Consider the following 20,091-nt stretch of genomic DNA (forward strand, 5'->3'; position numbering starts at 1 on the left):
GCGCTCTCCGACTCTCAGCGTTGCTATGGCGCCGCCATGACATTTACCGAGGCGGAAGTGGCAGTGGGGGCGCGGTGACGTCACGCGCTTCCGCCGGAAGCAGGAAGTGGCGGCGCCGCCGGGATCCCAAAAATCCCCGAATTGGGCCCAAAACCGCCCGAGCTCGGCCCCGAAGCGGCCCCGAACCGCGCCCGGGCCCCCGGAGCCGCCGATGAGCGGCGGGCGCTGGCGGCGGCCCGCAGAGATGGTGCAGCCGGGGCCCGAGGCGGAGCCGGCGCTGGCGGAGGCGCTGCAGCGGCTGCGGGCGGAGAACCGCGAGCTGAGGAGTGAGAACGGGGGAACTGGGGGGACTGGGAGGGACTGGGAGAGACTGGGAGGGACTGGGAGGGACTGGGGGGGACTGGGAATGAATTGGGGGGGACTGGGAGGGGATTGGGGGGGACTGGGAGAGACTGGGAGGGACTGGGAGGGGACTGGGAATGAACTGGGGGGGACTGGGGGGGACTGGGAATGAACTGGGGGGGACTGGGAGGGACTGGGGGGGACTGGGAATGAACTGGGGGGGACTGGGAGGGGATTGGGGGGGACTGGGAGAGACTGGGAGAGACTGGGAGGGGACTGGGAATGAACTGGGGGGGACTGGGAGGGACTGGGAGAGACTGGGATCAAACTGGGAGGGACTGGGGGGGACTGGGATCAAACTGGGAGAGACTGGGGGGGACTGGGATCAAACTGGAGGGGATTGGGAGGGGATTGAAACCAAACTGGGGGGGACTGGGAAGGACTGGGAATCAACTGGGAGGGACTGGGATCAAACGGGGAGGGACTGGGAGGGAACTGGGAACAGCCTGAAATCAAACTGGGAGCACTGGGGGGGAACTGGGAGGGATTGGGAGCACTGGGAGAGGATTGGGAGGGACTGGGTGGGGATTGAAACCAAACTGGGGGGACTGGGAGGGACTGGGAATGAACTGGGAGAGACTGGGAGGGACTGGGAATGAACTGGGAGGGACTGGGAGGGGATTTGGAACAGCCTGAAACAAACTGGGAGCACTGGGGGGGACTGGGATCAAACTGGGAGGGGACTGGGAACAGCCTGAAACCAAACTGGGAGCACTGGGAGGGACTGGGAGGGGACTGGGGACACTGGGAATGAACTGGGGGGAGCTGGGGGGCACTGCAGGTGTCCCCAAGGGTGCCCTCGTGTCCCCATTGATGTCCCCGATGTCCCCCACGATGTCTCCAAGGTCCCCAATGTTCTCTCCTGTCCCTCATCTTGCCGACATCCTCGGTGTCCCCAATGTCACCCCAATGTCACCCCAGTGTCCCCACAGTGTCCCCACAGTGTCCCCAATGTTTTCAGTGTCACAATGGCCCCCCAGTGTCCTGAGCCCCAATGTCCCCAAACCCCTGCTGATGTCCCCAATGTCTCAATGGCCCAGTGTCCCCAACCTGCCCAATGTCCCCTGAATGTGCCCAATGTCCCCTGAATGTCCCCACTGTCCCCACTGTCCCTGATGTCCTCAGTGTCCCTCCCAATGTCCCATTGTCCCTGCTGCTGTCACTGCTGCTGTCCACAGGAACTCTGTGTCACTGCTGTCCCCAATGTCCCCAGGTGCCCTGTGTCACTGCATGCAGATGCTGCTGTCACCAATGTCCATAATGTCCCCTCTGATGTCCCCAATGCTGTCCCCAATGTCCCCAGGTGCCCTGTGTCACTGCACGCAGTCCCCAATGGTGTCCCCATTGTCCCTTTGGTGTCCCCAGGTGCCCTGTGTCACTGCACGCAGTCCCTGCTGATGTCCCCAATGGTGTCCCCAATGTCCCCAATGCTGTCCCCAGGTGCCCTGTGTCACTGCATGCAGTCCCTGCTGATGTCACCAATGTCCCCAATGGTGTCCCCAATGTCCCCAATGCTGTCCCCAGGTGCCCTGTGTCACTGCACGCAGTCCCTGCTGCTGTCCCCAATGCTGTCCCCAATGTCCCCAGGTGCCCTGTGTCACTGCACGCAGTCCCTGCTGATGTCCCCAGTGATATCCCCATTGTCCCTTTGGTGTCCCCAATGTCCCCAATGCTGTCCCCAGGTGCCCTGTGTCACTGCACGCAGTCCCTGATGGTGTCCCCAGTGATGTCCCCAATGTCCCCAATGGTGTCCCCAATGCTGTCCCCAATGCTGTCCCCAGGTGCCCTGTGTCACTGCACGCAGTCCCTGATGGTGTCCCCAGTGATGTCCCCAATGTCCCCAATGGTGTCCCCAATGCTGTCCCCAATGCTGTCCCCAGGTGCCCTGTGTCACTGCACGCAGTCCCTGCTGCTGTCCCCATTGTCCCCATGTCCCCAGGTGCCCTGTGTCACTGCACGCAGTCCCTGCTGATGTCCCCCATGCTGTCCCCAATGTCCCCAATGGTGTCCCCAATGTCCCCAATGTCCCCAGGTGCCCTGTGTCACTGCACGCAGCCCCTGCTGATGTCCCCAATGCTGTCCCCAATGGTGTCCCCATGTCCCCAGGTGCCCTGTGTCACTGCACGCAGTCCCTGCGCCTCCGCCTGGACGAGCTGCGCCGGCTGCAGCTGCAGCGCCGGGGGGAGCGGGAGCTGCTGCGGGGCCGCTGGGGCCAGGCCCGGGAGCTGGTGCTGCACCTGCGGGGACAGCGCGGGGACAGCAGCGGGGACAGCGCTGGGGACAGCAGGGACACCCCCGAGGACGTCAGGGACACCTCCGGGGACACCAGGGACACCTCCGGGGACACCAAGAGCAGCCTTGGGGACGCCAAGAGCAGCCTTGGGGACATCAGGGACACCCGTGAGGACACCAAAACCAGCCCCGGGGACACCAAGGACACCCCATGGGACATCAGGGACACCGAGACCACGCCTGGGGACAGCAAGGACAGCCCTGGGGACAGCAAGGACACCCTCAGGGACAGCAAGGACAGCCCTGAGGACATCAGGGACACGCTCAGGGACACCCTCAGGGACACTGGGGACAGCTGCAGGAGCACCCCTGACACCAGCACCAAGGTGGGTGTGACCCCCCCCGGCTGTGTCCCCGCTCTGTGTCCCCTCTGTCCCCCCCAGTGTCCCCCTCATGTCCCCCCACTCCTGCCACTGCACCCAGTTGTCCCCAGTGTGTCCCCCAATGTCCTCCCCACTCCTCACAGTGTCCCCTCCCTGGCCCCAGTGTCCCCCCTGATGTCCCCAGTGTCCCCCTGGAGTGTCCCCAATGTCCCTGAATGTCCCCAGTGTCCCCCTGATGTCCCCCTGGGGTGTCCCCAATGTCCCCCTGATGTCCCCAATGTCTCCACAGACCCCCCCCCTCAGTGTCCCTTTGATGTCCCCACTGTTCCCACAGCCCTCTCGCTCGGTGTCCCCTCCCTTGGACGATGTCCCCGATGTCCCCAATGTCCCCACTGTCCCACAGCCCCCTCTCTCGGTGTCCCCTCCCTTGGACAATGCCCCCAATGTCCCCCAATGTCCCCCAATGTCCCCACTGTCCCACAGCCCCCTCTCTCGGTGTCCCCTCCCTTGGATGATGTCCCCAATGTCCCCCAATGTCCCCAATGTCCCCACAGCCGCCTCTCTCGGTGTCCCCTCCCTTGGACGATGTCCCCAATGTCCCCCCAATGTCCCCCCAGTGTCCCCAATGTCCCCCAATGTCCCCAATGTCCCCAATGTCCCCACAGGCCCCTCTCTCGGTGTCCCCTCCCTTGGACGATGTCCCCCAGTGTCCCCAGTGTCCCCAATGTCCCCAGTGTTCCCAATGTCCCCAATGTCCCCACAGCCCCCTCTCTCGGTGTCCCCTCCCTTGGACAATGTCCCCAATGTCCCCACTGTCCCCAATGTCCCCAATGTCCCCACAGCCCCCCCATCGGTGTCCCCTCCCTTGGACAATGTCCCCAATGTCCCCAATGTCCCCCAATGTCCCCAATGTCCCCACTGTCCCCCAATGTCCCCACTGTCCCACAGCCCCCTCTCTCGGTGTCCCCTCCCTTGGACGATGTCCCCAATGTCCCCACTGTCCCCACTGTCCCCACAGGCCCCTCTCTCGGTGTCCCCTCCCTTGGACGATGTCCCCAATGTCCCCAATGTCCCCAATGTCCCCACTGTCCCCCAATGTCCCCACTGTCCCACAGCCCCCTCTCTCGGTGTCCCCTCCCTTGGACAATGTCCCCAATGTCCCCCAATGTCCCCAATGTCCCCACTGTCCCCACAGGCCCCTCTCTCGGTGTCCCCTCCCTTGGACGATGTCCCCAATGTCCCCAATGTCCCCACAGCCCCCTCTCTCGGTGTCCCCTCCCTTGGACGATGTCCCCAATGTCCCCCAATGTCCCCACAGGCCCCTCTCTCGGTGTCCCCTCCCTTGGACAATGTCCCCAATGTCCCCCAATGTCCCCACTGTCCCCAATGTCCCCAATGTCCCCACTGTCCCCACAGGCCCCTCTCTCGGTGTCCCCTCCCTTGGACGATGTCCCCACTGTCCCCAATGTCCCCAATGTCCCCACAGCCCCCTCTCTCGGTGTCCCCTCCCTTGGACGATGTCCCCGCTGTCCCCAATGTCCCCCCAATGTCCCCACAGGCCCCTCTCTCGGTGTCCCCTCCCTTGGACGATGTCCCCAATGTCCCCAATGTCCCCACAGCCCCCTCTCTCGGTGTCCCCTCCCTTGGACGATGTCCCCAATGTCCCCCAATGTCCCCACAGGCCCCTCTCTCGGTGTCCCCTCCCTTGGACAATGTCCCCAATGTCCCCCAATGTCCCCACTGTCCCCAATGTCCCCAATGTCCCCACTGTCCCCACAGGCCCCTCTCTCGGTGTCCCCTCCCTTGGACGATGTCCCCACTGTCCCCAATGTCCCCAATGTCCCCACAGCCCCCTCTCTCGGTGTCCCCTCCCTTGGACGATGTCCCCGCTGTCCCCAATGTCCCCCCAATGTCCCCACAGGCCCCTCTCTCGGTGTCCCCTCCCTTGGACGATGTCCCCGCTGTCCCCAATGTCCCCACTGTCCCACAGGCCCCTCTCTCGGTGTCCCCTCCCTTGGACGATGTCCCCGCTGTCCCGGAGCCCCCCCCAGCCCCCCCCGGGGCCCCCCCGGAGCCCAGGTGAGCCCCTCCCCCCTGTCCCCCGTGTCCCCCCTGTCCCCCCTGGGGACCCCCCGATGTCCCCAAGCCCTCCTGAGCCCCCTCGTGTCCCCCCAGCTCCGAGGAGCAGCTGAGGCAGCGCCTGGCAGAGGCTGAGGCTGAGTGAGTTGGGGACAATGGGGGACATTGGGGGGACAGTGGGGACATTGGGGACACTGGGGACAGTGGGGGGACAGTGGGGACACTGGGGACATTGGGGGGACAGTGGGGACAGTGGGGACAATGGGGAATTGGGGACAGTGGGGGACATTGGGGACAGTGGGGGGAATGGGGGATTGCAAACATCGGGGGACAATGGGGACATCGGGGGACACTGGGGACAGTGGGGACAGTGGGGGACATTTGGGACAGTGGGGGGAATGGGGGATTGCAAACATCGGGGGACAATGGGGAATTGGGGACAGTGGGGGGATATTGGGGACATTGGGGACAATGGGGGGATTGGGGGATTGCAAACATTGGGAACATTGGGGGAACATTGGGGACACTTGGGACAATGGGCACATTGGGGGACACTGGGGACACTGGGGATGCTGGAGGGAATGGGGACATTGGGGATATTGAGACATTGGGGACACTTGGGGGACGTTGGGGACATTGGGGTCAGTGGGGACAATGGGGACATTGGGAATGTTGGGGACAATGGGGACATTGAAGGGAATGGGGACACTGGGGGACAATGGGGACATCAGGGATGTTGGGGATATTGAGACATTGGGGATACCTTGGGACATTGGGGGATTGGGGACACTTGGGGGACATTGGGGATGTTGGGGACAATGGGGACACTTAGGGACATTTGGGACAGTGGGGACATTGGGGAAATGTTGGGGACATTGGGGGGACATTGGGGATGTTTGGGACAATGGGGTGAGTGGGGACACTGTGGGGATTGGGGACAGCTGGGGACAGTCTGGGAGCACTTTGGGATGGTCTAGGGGCACTTGGGGACAGTGTGGGGGCACTTGGGGACACTTGGAGACATTGATACCAGTCTGGGGACATTTGGGGACAATTGGGGGGTGGCCTGGTGGTACTTGGGGACAGTCCGGGGCACTCAGGGGACACTTTGGTGACACTTGGGGACAGTCTGGGGACACTGTGGGACACTTTGGGGACACTTGGGGACAGTGTGTGGGCATCTGGGGACACTTGGGGATGGTCAGGGGACACTGGGGGTGGCATTGGGCACCGTTTGGTGACACCAATGACCCTTGGTGACATCGGTGACACTGGTGGCACTGTCCCAGGCTGGTGACGCTAATGACCCCTGGTGACACCTGGTGACCCTTGGTGTCACTGTCCCAGGCTGGTGGCCCTGCGGGTGCCATTGGGTGACCCTGGTGGCATTGGTGACACTGGTGTCACTGTCCCAGGCTGGTGACATTTGGTGACCCTGGTGTCACTGTCCCCAGGCTGGTGGCCCTGCGCTCCCGCGTGGGGTGGGTTTGGTGACATTGGGTGACCCTGGTGACATTGGTGACACGGGTGTCACTGTCCCAGGCTGGTGGCCCTGCGGGTGGCGTTGGGCAGGGTTTGGTGCCATTGGGTGACATTTGGTGACATTGGTGTCACTGTCCCAGGCTGGTGGCCCTGCGGGTGGCGTTGGGCAGGGTTTGGTGGCATTGGTGCCATTGGTGACATTTGGTGACATTGGTGTCACTGTCCCAGGCTGGTGGCCCTGCGGGTGCCATTGGGTGACCCTGGTGACATTTGGTGCCATTGGTGTCACTGTCCCAGGCTGGTGGCATTGGTGACATTGGTGTCACTGTCCCAGGCTGGTGGCATTGGTGACATTGGTGTCACTGTCCCAGGCTGGTGACATTTGGTGCCATTGGTGTCACTGTCCCAGGCTGGTGGCCCTGCGGGTGGCGTTGGGCAGGGTTTGGTGACATTGGTGGCATTGGTGACATTGGTGTCACTGTCCCAGGCTGGTGGCCCTGCGCTCCCGTGTGGCCGTGGCCGAGCTCCAGGCCCAGGACGTTTCCCGCGCGGCCGAGCTGCAGCTGCAGGGACTGCGCCGACAGCTGGAGGTACCGGGGACATGGGGGGACACTGGGGACACTGGGGGACACTGGGGACATCGGGACACTGGGGACAGCTGGAGGTACCAGGGACATGGGGGGACATGGGGACATGTGGGGGACAGCTGGAGGTACCGGGGACATGGGGACATGGGGGGACATGGGGACATGGGGACAGCTGGAGGTACCGGGGACATGGGGGGACATGGGGACACTGGGGACACATGGACACTGGGGACAGCTGGAGGGACACATGGAGACATTGGGGACACTGAGGGACCCAGCTGGACAGGGGACATGGGGACACATGGGGAAAGACCTGTGGACATAGGGAATGCCCTGGGGACAGCTAGGGGACAGACATGGGGACATGGGGACAAGCTGGAGGTAGCAGGGGACAGGGGACACCTGGGGACAGCTGGGGACAGCTGGGGACACCAGGGACATCCGTGTGGACATGAGAGCACCTGGGGACAGCCCCGGGCACATGGGGACAAGTGGGGACACTGGGGACAGGTGGGGACACCCGACACACCTGGGGATAGCTGGGGACACACAGGGGGTGACAGTGTCCCTGTCCCCAGGTGCCACAGGGGGTGACAGTGTCCCTGTCCCCAGCAGGACACAGCGGGTGACAGTGTCCCTGTCCCTGTCCCCGTCCCTGTCCCTGTCCCCAGGTGCCACAGGGGGTGACGGTGTCCCTGTCCCTGTCCCCGTCCCTGTCCCTGTCCCCATCCCTGTCCCCGTCCCCATCCCCGTCCCCAGGTGACACAGGGGGTGACAGTGTCCCTGTCCCTGTCCCTGTCCCCAGGTGACACAGGGGGTGACAGTGTCCCTGTCCCTGTCCCTGTCCCCGTCCCCAGGTGACACAGGGAGTGACAGTGTCCCTGTCCCTGTCCCTGTCCCCGTCCCCAGGTGACACAGGGGGTGACAGTGTCCCTGTCCCCGTCCCCGTCCCCGTCCCTGTCCCTGTCCCTGTCCCCGTCCCTGTCCCCGTCCCCGTCCCCGTCCCCGTCCCTGTCCCTGTCCCTGTCCCCGTCCCCAGGTGACACAGGGAGTGACAGTGTCCCCATCCCCGTCCCCAGCAGGACAAGGCCCAGGTCCAGGCCCAGGTGACGTCGCTGCTGGGGGAGCTCCGGGAGAGCCAAAATCGCCTGGAGAGGAGCCGGGCAGAGAGAGAGCACCTGGAGCGCAGGTGGGGACATGGGGACACCTGGGGGGACATGGGGACACCTGGGGGGACATGGGGGGGACACACAGGGACACCACCACAGAGCCGGGCAGAGAGAGAGCACCTGGAGCGCAGGTGGGGACACCTGGGGGGACATGGGGGGACATGGGGACACCTGGGGACATGGGGGGACACCTGGGGATCAGGGACACCACTGCAGAGCCGGGCAGAGAGAGAGCACCTGGAGCGCAGGTGGGGACACCTGGGGGGACACAGGGACACCTGGGGACATGGGGGGGACACCTGGGGACACCTAGGGGGACATGGGGACACCTGGGGACACCTGGGGGGACATGGGGGGACACGGGGATGCCTGGGGACACCTGGAGCGCAGGTGGGGACACCTGGGGGGACATGGAGGGACACCTGGGGGGACACCTGGGGGGACACCTGGGGCCACCTGGGGTCAGGGGCTGTCCCCGAGGGGCGGAGTCAGCACAGCAGAGCCGCGGAGCGGGAGCACCTGGAGCACAGGTGGGGGTGACACCTGCACAGGTGACATGGGTGGCACAGGGTGACACTGGGTGACACTGGGTGACATTGAGGTGTCCCTGTGGTGTCCCAGGGCCCGCGGTGACGCCGAGCGGTGCCAGCAGCTGGAGGAGGTGGCCCAGGGCCACCAGGTGCAGCTGGACCAGCTCCGGCTCCAGGTGACCAACCTGGAAACCGCCCTGAGGGTGGAGCGGCGCGGGGCCACCGAGGAGAAGTGAGTGACAATGGTGGGGACAATGGGGACAATGGGGACAATGGGGACAATGGGGCCACCGAGGAGAAGTGAGTGACAACAACGGGGACAATGGGGACAATGGGGACAATGGGGGGAGTGAGTGACAATGGGGACATTGGGGACAATGGGGACACCGGGGGGAGTGAGTGACAACAACGGGGACAATGGGGACAGTGGGGACAATGGGGCCACCGAGGAGAAGTGAGTGACAACAACGGGGACAGTGGGGACACCAGGGGGACAATGGGGGAGTGAGTGACAACAACGGGGACAATGGGGACACTGGGGACAATGGGGACACCGGGGGGAGTGAGTGACAACAACGGGGACAATGGGGACAATGGGGACACTGGGGACAATGGGGGAGTGAGTGACAACAGTGGGGACATTGGGGACATTGGGGGGAGTCAGTGACAATGGGGACAATGGGGACATTGGGGACAATGGGGACACCGGGGAGGGAGTGAGTGACAACAGTGGGGACAATGGGGGGAGTGAGTGACATTGGGGACATGGGGACAATGGGGACAATGGCGGGAGTGGGGGACAATGGGGACAATGGGGACACTGGGGGAGTGAGTGACAACAATGGGGACATAGGCGGGGGTGGCACCTGGGGACACCCATTGGTGTCCCCAGTGTCCCCTCGGTGTCCCCAGTGTCCCCGTGGGAGTTGGTGGCGCTCAAGGCCACCTGTCCCCATGAGGGGACACGGGGAGGCACTCGCAATGTCCCCAGTGTCCCCAATGTCCCCATTATCCCCAATCAATGTCCCCAGTCAATGTCCCCCATTGATGTCCCCTCAATGTCCCCGATGTTCCCAGTGTCCCCAATCGATGGCCCCAATGTCCCAGGAGGAAGCTGGTGCAGCTGCAGGCTGCCCGTCCCCAATGTCCCCAATGTCCCCAGTCAATGTCCCCAATGTCCCCAATCAATGTCCCCAATGTCCCCAATGTCCCCAGTCAATGTCCCCAATGTCCCCCCAATGTCCCCTCAATGTCCCCAATGGATGTCCCCGATGTCCCTGAAATCCGCACTGTCCCCAATGTCCCCAGTGTCCCCAATTGATGTCCCCAATGTCCCCAATCAATGTCCCCAATGTCCCCAATGTCCCTCCAGGCGGAAGCTGGTGCAGCTGCAGGCTGCCTGTCCCCCCATTGTCCCCAATGTCCCCACTGTCCCCTCACTGTCCCCAATGTCCCCAATGTCCCCCCACTGTCCCCCCAGGAGGAAGCTGGTGCAGCTGCAGGCCGCCTGTCCCCTCAATGTCCCCAGTGTCCCCAATGTCCCCTCGATGTCCCCTCACTGTCCCCGCTGTCCCCTCACTGTCCCCACTGTCCCCAATGTCCCCACTGTCCCCAGTGTCCCCCCAGGCGGAAGCTGGTGCAGCTGCAGGCCGCCTGTCCCCTCACTGTCCCCACTGTCCCCAATGTCCCCAATCAATGTCCCCAATGTCCCCAATGTCCCTGTCAGGCGGAAGCTGGTGCAGCTGCAGGCCGCCTGTCCCCTCAATGTCCCCAGTGTCCCCAATGTCCCCACTGTCCCCAGTGTCCCCAGTGTCCCCAATGTCCCCAGTGTCCCCAATGTCCCCAATCAATGTCCCCACTGTCCCCAATGTCCCTGTCAGGAGGAAGCTGCTGCAGCTGCAGGCCGCCTGTCCCCAATGTCCCCAATCAATGTCCCCAATCAATGTCCCCAATCAATGTCCCCATTGTCCCCAGTGTCCCCACTGTCCCCTCAATGTCCCCAATGTCCCCCCAGGCAGAAGCTGGTGCAGCTGCAGGCCGCCTGTCCCCTCACTGTCCCCAGTGTCCCCAATGTCCCCCCAATGTCCCCAATGTCCCCTCACTGTCCCCCCAGGCGGAAGCTGGTGCAGCTGCAGGCCGCCTGTCCCCTCAATGTCCCCAATGTCCCCACTGTCCCCTCACTGTCCCCAATGTCCCCAATGTCCCCCAATGTCCCCAATGTCCCCAGTGTCCCCAATGTCCCCAGTGTCCCCAACGTCCCCAATGTCCCCAATGTCCCCCCAGGAGGAAGCTGGTGCAGCTGCAGGCCGCCTGTCCCCAATGTCCCCAATCAATGTCCCCAATCAATGTCCCCAATCAATGTCCCCATTGTCCCCAGTGTCCCCAGTGTCCCCTCAATGTCCCCATTGTCCCCAGTGTCCCCAGTGTCCCCAATGTCCCCACTGTCCCTGTCAGGAGGAAGCTGGTGCAGCTGCAGGCCGCCTACCATCACCTGTTCCAGGAGTACGATGCCCACATCAAGAGCAGCCTGGAGGGGGACAAACGGAGCCAGGTGAGCACAGGGGACACCCGGGGACACCTGGGGACAGCTGGGGACACTGGGGACACCCTGGGACACTCGGGGACACCTGGGGACAGGGAGGGTCACATCCCCTCCCTTGGGGGCCTCGGGGCAGCCCCGTGTCCCCTTGTCCCCATCCCCTCCTGGGGACACCTGGAATGTCCCTGCGGCCCCTGGGGGGGTTCAGGTGCCCTCAGGTGAGTCCCCAGGTGACAGTGCCACCACCACGTGGCACAGGTGACTCCCAGGTGTCACAGGTGATCTGTCAGGTGTCACAGGTGACCCTCAGGTGGCACAGGAGCGTGCAGGTGGGGGCCGGGGTGACACAGGTGACCCCCAGGTGACACTGCAGCGACCCCCAGGTGACACAGGTGACCTGTCAGGTGACACAGGTGACCCCCAGGTGACACAGGAGCGTGCAGGTGAGGGTCAGGGGGTGACACAGGTGACCCCTTGGGTGGCACAGGTGACCTGTCAGGTGACACAGGTGACCCCCAGGTGTCACAGGTGATCTGTCAGGTGGCACAGGTGACCCCCAGGTGTCACTGTAGTGCCCCAGGTGACACAGGAGCGTGCAGGTGAGGGTCAGGGGGTGACAGGGGTGACAGCCAGGTGAGCCCCAGGTGTCATTGTCACCCCCAGGTGACCCAGGAGCAGCTGGGGGTGCAGTGGGGGGGGGGGGTGTCCCAGGTGTCACAAGTGCTGTTCCAGGTGTCCCCGGTGTCACAAGTGTCCCAGATGCTCTCTTAGGTATCTCAGGTGTCCCCGGTGTCCCAGGTGTCCCAGGTGCTCTCCCAGGTATCTCAGGTATCTCAGGTGTCCCAGGTGCTGTCCCAGCTGTCCCAGGTGTCCCCGGTGTCACAGGTGCTCTCTGAGGTGTCCCCGGTGCTGTCCCAGGTGTCTCAGGTGTCCCCGGTGTCCCCGTGCAGGTGGCGCAGGAGCAGCTGGGGGTGCAGTGGGGGGGTGTCACAGGTGTCCCCGGTGTCCCAGGTGCTCTCTCAGGTGTCTCAGGTGGTGTCCCAGGTATCTGAGGTGTCCCCGGTGTCCCAGGTGCTCTCTCAGGTGTCCCCGGTGTCCCCGGTGTCCCAGGTGCTCTCTCAGGTGTCCCAGGTATCTGAGGTGTCCCCGGTGTCCCCGTGCAGGTGGCACAGGAGCAGCTGGGGGTGCAGTGGGGGGGTGTCACAGGTATCTCAGGTGTCCCAGGTGTCCCAGGTGCTGTCCCAGGTGTCCCAGGTGTCCCAGCTGTCCCCAGTGCTGTCCCAGGTATCTGAGGTGTCCCCGGTGTCCCTGTGCAGGTGGCGCAGGAGCAGCTGGGGGTGCAGTGGGGGGGTGTCACAGGTGTCCCAGGTGTCACAGGTGTCCCAGGTGTCCCAGCTGTCCCAGGTGCTGTCCCAGGTGTCTGAGGTGTCCCCGGTGTCCCCGTGCAGGTGGCACAGGAGCAGCTCCGTGCAGCCGAGGCCGCTCTGGCTCTCAAGCAGGAGCTCATCGACCGCCTCAAGGCCGAGGCCGAGAGCCAGCGGGGGCTGCTGGAGACCATCCCGGTGCTGCAGGCACAGGTGGGGCTGGGGGGGCCCTGGGGACCTTGGGGGGCTCCTGGGGGGCTCCTGGGGGGCTCCTGGGACCATCCCGGTGCTGCAGGCACAGGTGGGGCCCTGGGGGATCCTGGGGGGCTCAAGTGGGGCTGGGGGGGCCCTGGGGGCTGGGGGAGATCCTGGGGGGCTGGGGGGGCTCTGGGGGAGCCCTGGGGCCCTTTGGGAGTTTCTCTGGTTGGATTTGGGGTTCCCCGGTTGGATTTGGGTAGATTTTGGGTGGATTTTGGGGTTCCCCAGGTGGGTTTGGGTGGATTTTGGGTGGATTTGGAGGTTCCCCGATTGGATTTGGGAGGTTCTCTGGTTGCATTTTGGGGTTCCCTGGTTGGGTTTGGGGTTCCCTGGCTGGGTTTGGGGTGGATTTGGGGTGGATTTTGGGGTTCCTGTTTGGATTTTGGGGTTCCCTGGTTGCATTTTGGGGTTCCTGGTTGGATTTTGGGCTTCCCTGGTTGGGTTTGGGGTGGATTTTGGGGTTCCCTGTTGCATTTTGGGGTTCCCCCCCAGGCCGACATTTACCGAGCGGATTTCGAGGCTGAGCGTGCAGCACTGAGGGGGTTTGGGTGGATTTGGGGTGGATTTTGGGGTTCCCTGGTTGCATTTTGGGGTTCCCGGTTGCATTTTGGGGTTCCCTGGTTGGGTTTGGGGTGGATTTTGGGGTTCCTGTTTGGATTTTGGGGTTCCCGGTTGGATTTTGGGGTTCCCTGTTTGGATTTTGGGGTTCCTGGTTGGATTTTGGGGTTCCCTGTTTGGATTTTGGGGTTCCCTGTTTGGATTTTGGGGTGGATTTTGGGGTTCCCGGTTGGATTTTGGGGTTCCCTGTTTGCATTTTGGGGTTCCCGGTTGGATTTTGGGGTGGATTTTGGGGTTCCCTGTTTGGATTTTGGGTGGATTTTGGGTTCCCTATTTGGATTTCGGGGTTCCCTGTTGGATTTTGGGGTTCCCTGTTTGGATTTTGGGGTTCCCCCCCCCAGGCCGACATTTACCGTGCGGATTTCGAGGCCGAGCGCGCGGCGCGGGAGGAGCTGCACGGGCAGCGCGAGGCCCTGCAGGAGGAGCTGAACCAGCTCAGGCAGCGGCTGGGCGGGGACGGGGCCCGGTACGGCACCGACACCCAAAAATAGCCCCAAAACCAGCCAAAAACAGCCCAGAAACAGCCAAAAATACCCAAAACAGCCCAAAAACAGCCAAAAATACCCAAAAACAGCCCAAAAAACAGCCAAAAATACCCAAAACCAGCCAAAAAACAGCCAAAACCACCTGAAAAATAGCCAAAACCCAGCCAAAAATACCCCAAAACCAGCCAAAAACCAGCCAAAACCAGCCAAAAAACAGCCCAGAAACAGCCCAAAACCAGCCCAAAACCAGCCAAAAAACAGCCAAAAATACCCAAAACCAGCCAAGACCAGCCAAAAATACCCAAAAACAGCCAAAACCAGCCAAAAAACACCACAAAAACCACCTGAAAACCAGCCCAAAAACAGCTCCAAAACCAGCCCAAAACCAGCCCAAAACAGCCCCAAAAACAGCCCAAACCAGACAAAAAACAGCCCCAAAATCAGCCCCAAAAACAGCCCCAAAACCAGCCCCAAAAACAGCCCCCAAAACCAGCCAAAAACCAGCCCAAACCAGCCCAAAACCAGCCAAAAAACAGCCCAAAAACAGCTAAAAAACAGCCCCAAAAACAGCCCAAAACCAGCCAAAAAACAGCCCAAAACCAGCCAAAAATACCCAAAACCAGCCCAAAACACCCAAAACCAGCCCCAAAACAGCCAAAAATGCCAAAAAACAGCCCAAAACCAGCCCAAAACCAGCCCAAACCAGCCCAAAACCACCTGAAAAACAGGCCAAAACCCGCCCAAAACCAGCCCAGAACGAGCCCAAAAACCAGCCAAAACCAGCCCAAAACCAACTCAAAACCAGCCGAAAACAGCCCAAAACGCGCCAAAAAACACCCCAAAACCATCCCCAAACACCCCAAAACCATCCCCAAACACCCCAAAACCATCCCCAAACACCCCAAAACAGCCCCAAACTACCCCAAAAGAGCCCAAAACCACCATGGCACACCCTAAAATTACACTGGAACACCCCAAAACCACCCCCAAAATACCCACAAAACACCCCAAATCCTCCTCCAGATCCCCCAGAAAGCCCCCAAATCCCCTCAAAACCCCCCAAATCCCCCCAAATTCCTCCAAAATCCCCCCAAATTCCTCCAAATTCCTACCAAATAGCCCCCCGACCCCCCAAATCCTCCCAACCCACCCAATGCCCTCCACACCCCAAATCCTCCCACAGATCCCCCAGAATCCCCCCAAATCCCCCCCAAAACCCTTCCAAATTCCCCTGAACCCCCCAACCCACCCAAAACCCCCAAATCCCTCCCAGACCCCACAACCCCCCCCCAATCCCCTCAAAACCTCCCCAATCCCTCCAAAATCCCACCAAATCCCCCCCTAATTCCCCCAAATCCCCCTGAAACCCCTCAACCCCTCAGCAAAGCACCCCCAAAAACCTCCCAAATCCCTCACAGAACCCCCAAATCCCCCAAACCCCTTGCAGAACCCCCAAATCCCCCCCAAATCCCTCACAGACCCCCCAAATCCCTCCCAAATCCCCTGAAAACCCCCAACCAAACCCCCCCAAAATCCTCTCAAAACCCCCCAAACCCCCTTAAATCCCTCCCCCAAAACCCCCCCAACCTTCCCAAAATCCCCTCAAAACCCTCCCAAAATCCCCTCAAAACCCTCCCAAATCCCACCAAATCTCTCCCCCGACCCCTCCAAATTCCCCTAAACTCCCCAAATCCCCCCAAAATGCCCAAAATCCCCCCAAAATGCCCCAATTTCCCTTTTCAGGGCCCGTCTGGAGGAGATGCGGAACCGGCACTCGGAGCCGGCCCCGGCCCCGGGGGGGGGTGAGTACAGAGGGGGGGGAGGGGCCGGGACCCCCAAACCCCCCCGGGGGGGGCGGGGCAGGGTCTGACCGCGCCCCTCCCCCATCCCCCGCAGGTTTTGGGGGGCTCCTGCCCCCCCCCGAGGAGGGGCCCGAGCTGTGCTGCCCCAAGTGCCAGTACAAGGCCCCGGACATGGACACGCTGCAGATCCACGTCATGGACTGCATCATGTGAGGGGCCAAAACTGCCCCCTGGAACCCCAAAAACGGCCCCAAAACTGCCCCCCTGGAACCCCAAAAACAGCCCCAAAACTGCCCCCTGCGCCCCAAAAACAGCCCCACAAACACCCCAAAAATAGCCCCATAAACAGCCCCAAAACTGCCCCAAAAACTGCCCCCCTGCGCCCCAAAAACAGCCCCACAAACACCCCAAAAATAGACCCATAAACAGCCCCAAAACTGCCCCCCTGCGCCCCAAAAACAGCCCCACAAACACCCCAAAAACAGCCCCCCGGAACCCCAAAAACAACCCTGGAGCACCCCAAAAATAGACCCATAAACAGCCCAAAACCAGCCCCAAAACTGCCCCGCTGCGCCCCAAAAACAGCCCCGGAGCACCCCCAAAATAGGCCCAAAACCAGCCCCCCGGAACCCCAGAAACAGCCCCGGGACACCCCAAAATTAGACCCATAAACAGCCGCAAAACTGCCCCAAAACTGCCCCCATGCACCCCAAAACCAGCCCCACAAACGCCCCAAAACCAGCCCCAGGGGCACCCCAAAAACGGCCCCACAGCACCCCAAAAATGGCCCCGAGGGCACCCCAAAATCACCCTCGGGACATCTCAAAACCACCCCCTGGGGGCACCCCAAAAACAGCCCCGGGGACACCCTAAAAACAGCTCCCCAGGACCCCAAAACCAGCTCCCCTGCAACCCCAAAATCATCCCAGGGGCGCCCCAAAAACTGCCCCAGGGTACCCCAAAATCAGCCCTGGGGGCACCCCAAAATCACCCCCAGGAGGGCCCCCCAAAACCGCCAAAACCCCCCCCCAGGGGCCCCGAAATCATCCCTGGAGGCACCCCAAAATCACCCTCTGGTGAACCCCAAAATCACCCCCCGGGCACCCCAAAAATCCCCCTGGGCACCCCAAAATTACCCCCGGGACACCTCAAAAACACCCCCAGGGGATGCCCCAAAACCCCCCTGGAGGCACCCCCAAAACCACCTCTGGTGCACCCCAAAATCACCCCAGGGGTGCCCCAAAACCCCCCAGGAGCCTCAATCCATGGGGGCCCCAAAAAACCCCAAATGTTCCTCTGGGAATTCCCTCCCTGCATCCACAGCAGGGATTGGATCAGGTGCAGGGGGAGCACCCCAAAATCACCCCATGGGACCCCAAAACCCCCCAGGGAACCCCAAAATCACCCCCAGGACCCCCCAGACCCCCCTGGAGCCTCAACCTGGGGTTTTGGGGGTTGGGACCCCAGAAAAACCCCAAATGTTCCTCTGGGAATCTCCTCCCTGCATCCACAGAATGAACTGGATCAGGTGGGGGGGGGAGCACCCCAAAACCCCCCCCTATGGAACCCCAAAACCCCTCCATGGGACCCCAAATCACCCCATGGGACCCCAAAACCCCCCAGGAGCCTCAATCCATGGGGGACCCCAAAAATCCCCAAATGTTCCTCTGGGAATTCCCTCCCTGCATCCCCAGAATGAACTGGATCAGGTTGGGGGGGGAGCACCCCAAAACCCCCCTGGAACCCCAAAACATCCCCCTGGAACCCCAAAACCCCCCCAGGGAACCCCAAAACCCCCCCTGGGGAACCCCAAACCCCCCCAGGATTTTGGGGCCGCCCCCCCTGAATAAACAGCCCCGATTTGTCTGAAATCTGATTTTATTGCCCCATTTCTGGGGGTTCCCCCCAACCCCCCCCTCACTGAGGGGGGGTCTCGGCCCCTCCCCACCCCGGGGGTTTTGGGGGGGGGCGTCACGCGGGGGGGATTTGGGGGGGCTCGGGGGGGCTTCGCCCGCTGCTCATCGGGCACAGCCTGGGGGGGGGGGGGGGGGATCCTGGGGGGACCCCAAAAATGGGGGGGGGGGGGGGAATTTGGGGGTGCCTCGAGTGGGGCAGGACCGGGGGAGCCCCCCCAGGGGGGTTTGGGGGGCCCAGACCAAACTGGGGGGGCTTTGATGGGATTGGGGGGGATTGACCTGAATTTTGGGGGGACTTTAAGGGGATTTTTTGGGGGGATTGACCCAATTTTGGGGGACTTTAATGGGATTTTTTGGGTGGGTTTGACCCAATTTTGGGGGGACTTTGATGGGATTTTTTGGGGGGTTTGACCCAATTTGAGGCGATTTTATTTGGTTTTTTTTGGGGGGTTTGATCGAATTTGGGAGAACTTTAATGGGATTTTTGAGGGGTTTGATCCAATTTGGGGAGACTTTGATGGGATTTTTTGGGGGGGTTTGACCAAATTTGGGGAGTCTTTAATGGGATTTTTTGGGGGATTGACCTGAATTTTGGGGGGACTTTGATGGGATTTTTTGAGGGGTTTGACCAGATTTGAGGGGATTTTATTTGGTTTTTTTGGGGGGGTTTGACCCAATTTGGAGGACTTAAATTGAATTTTTTGAGGGGTTTGACCCAATTTGGGGGGGCTTTAATGGGATTTTTTGAGGGGTTTGATCCAATTTTGGGGAGACTTTAATTGGATTTTTTGGGGGGTTTGACCCAATTTGAGGGGATTTTATTTGGTTTTTTAGGGGGGGTTTGACCCAATTTTGGGAAGACTTTAATGGGATTTTTTGGGGTGTTTGACCCAATTTGGGAGGAATTTAAAGGGATTTTTTTGAGGGGTTTGACCAGATTTGAGGGGACTTTATTTGGTTTTTTGGGGGAGGTTGACCTGAATTTGGGCCAATTTGGGGGACTTTAATTGAATTTTTTTGGGGGGTTTGACCCAATTTGAGGGGACTTTATTTGGTTTTTTTTGGGGGGGGTTTGACCCAATTTGGGAAGACTTTAATTGGATTTTTTGGGGGGTTTGACCCAATTTGGGGAGACTTTAATTGGATTTTTTGGGTGGGTTTGACCCAATTTGAGGGGATTTTATTTGGTTTTTTAGGGGGGGTTTGATCGAATTTGGGGGGACTTTAATGGGATTTTTGAGGGGTTTGACCAGATTTGAAGGGACTTAAATGGGATTTTTTTTGGGGTGTTTGACCCAATTTGGGAGGAATTTAAAGGGATTTTTTTGAGGGGTTTGACCAGATTTGAGGGGATTTTATTTGGTTTTTTAGGGGGGGTTTGACCCAATTTGGGGAGAACTTTAGTGGGATTTTTTGGGGGGTTTGACCCAATTTGGGAGAACTTTAATGGGATTTTTTGGGGGGTTTGACCTGAATTTGGGCCAATTTGGGGGGACTTTAATTGAATTTTTTGGGGGGTTTGACCCAATTTTGGGGAGAACTTTAATGGGATTTTTTTTGGGGGGGTTTGACCCAATTTTGGGAGAACTTTAATGGGATTTTTTGGGGGGGTTGACCCAATTTGAGGGGACTTTATTTGTTTTTTTTGGGGGGGAGTTTGATCCAATTTGGGGAGACTTTAATGGGAGTTTTTGGCAGGGGGTTGACCTGAATTTGGGTGAATTTGGGGGGACTTTAATTGGATTTTTTGGGGGGGTTTGACCCAATTTTGGGAGACTTTAATTGGATTTTTTTGGGGGGGGGGGGGGGGGTTTGACCTGAATTTTGGGAGAACTTTAATGGGATTTTTTGGGGGGGTTTGACCAAATTTGGGGGGACTTTAATGCGATTTTTTTGGGGGGGGGTTGACCTGAATTTGGGCCAATTTGGGGGGACTTTAATTGGATTTTTTGGGGGTTTTGACCTGAATTTTGGGGCAGCTTTGCTGGGATTTAGCTGGGGCAGGCTTGATGAGATTTTTGGAGATTTTGGCCACAGCCTCTGAGCCCAGGGGACGTTTTGGGCTTTCTTTGGGGTCTCTCCCCTGGCAGGGGCTCTGACCCCACCCTGGGCTCTTCTTTGGGATCCCATCCCTGGAGCTGTGTCAGGCTTGGGATTTCCCCCGATTTGGGGATTTTTGGGGGGTCTGGGGTGACTCTGACCCAACTCTGGGCATTTCTTTGGGATCCCATCCCTGGAGCTGTCC

General features: G+C 60.7%; 1 protein-coding gene and 1 long non-coding RNA gene across 6 annotated transcripts; one reads left to right on the forward strand and one right to left on the reverse strand.

Moving 5' to 3' along the window:
- Window positions 1-24: 24 nt before the first annotated feature.
- IKBKG (inhibitor of nuclear factor kappa B kinase regulatory subunit gamma) lies at window positions 25-16,519 on the forward strand. 3 transcript variants are annotated; one of them, XM_077172555.1, is made up of 12 exons: window positions 35-326; window positions 2,509-3,020; window positions 5,008-5,096; window positions 5,193-5,237; window positions 7,066-7,168; window positions 8,248-8,354; window positions 8,956-9,096; window positions 11,319-11,415; window positions 12,852-12,980; window positions 13,985-14,109; window positions 15,872-15,930; window positions 16,025-16,519. In XM_077172555.1, exons 1-12 carry the CDS (start codon window positions 212-214, stop codon window positions 16,141-16,143), a joined length of 1,641 nt encoding a protein of 546 aa, XP_077028670.1. In that variant the 5' UTR covers window positions 35-211; the 3' UTR covers window positions 16,144-16,519. The 3 variants fall into 3 exon arrangements, with proteins under 3 accessions (XP_077028671.1, XP_077028670.1, XP_077028669.1); XM_077172554.1 differs by having other exon boundaries at window positions 39-326; window positions 8,245-8,354; XM_077172556.1 differs by lacking the exon at window positions 8,956-9,096 and having other exon boundaries at window positions 25-326; window positions 8,245-8,354.
- Window positions 16,520-17,790: 1,271 nt separating this feature from the next.
- LOC143692291 (uncharacterized) lies at window positions 17,791-19,939 on the reverse strand. Of its 3 annotated transcripts, none has more exons than XR_013180191.1 (3): window positions 19,756-19,939; window positions 19,419-19,553; window positions 17,791-19,316 (listed from the first exon to the last, which is right to left on the reverse strand). It is a non-coding gene; the product is annotated as an uncharacterized LOC143692291 (long non-coding RNA). The 3 variants fall into 3 exon arrangements; XR_013180192.1 differs by having other exon boundaries at window positions 17,791-18,823; window positions 19,317-19,553; XR_013180193.1 differs by lacking the exon at window positions 19,419-19,553 and having other exon boundaries at window positions 17,791-18,823.
- Window positions 19,940-20,091: the final 152 nt, after the last annotated feature.

This window comes from Agelaius phoeniceus, chromosome 38 (assembly GCF_051311805.1).
Source record: "Agelaius phoeniceus isolate bAgePho1 chromosome 38, bAgePho1.hap1, whole genome shotgun sequence".
In the NCBI taxonomy this organism is placed as follows: Eukaryota; Metazoa; Chordata; class Aves; order Passeriformes; family Icteridae; genus Agelaius; species Agelaius phoeniceus.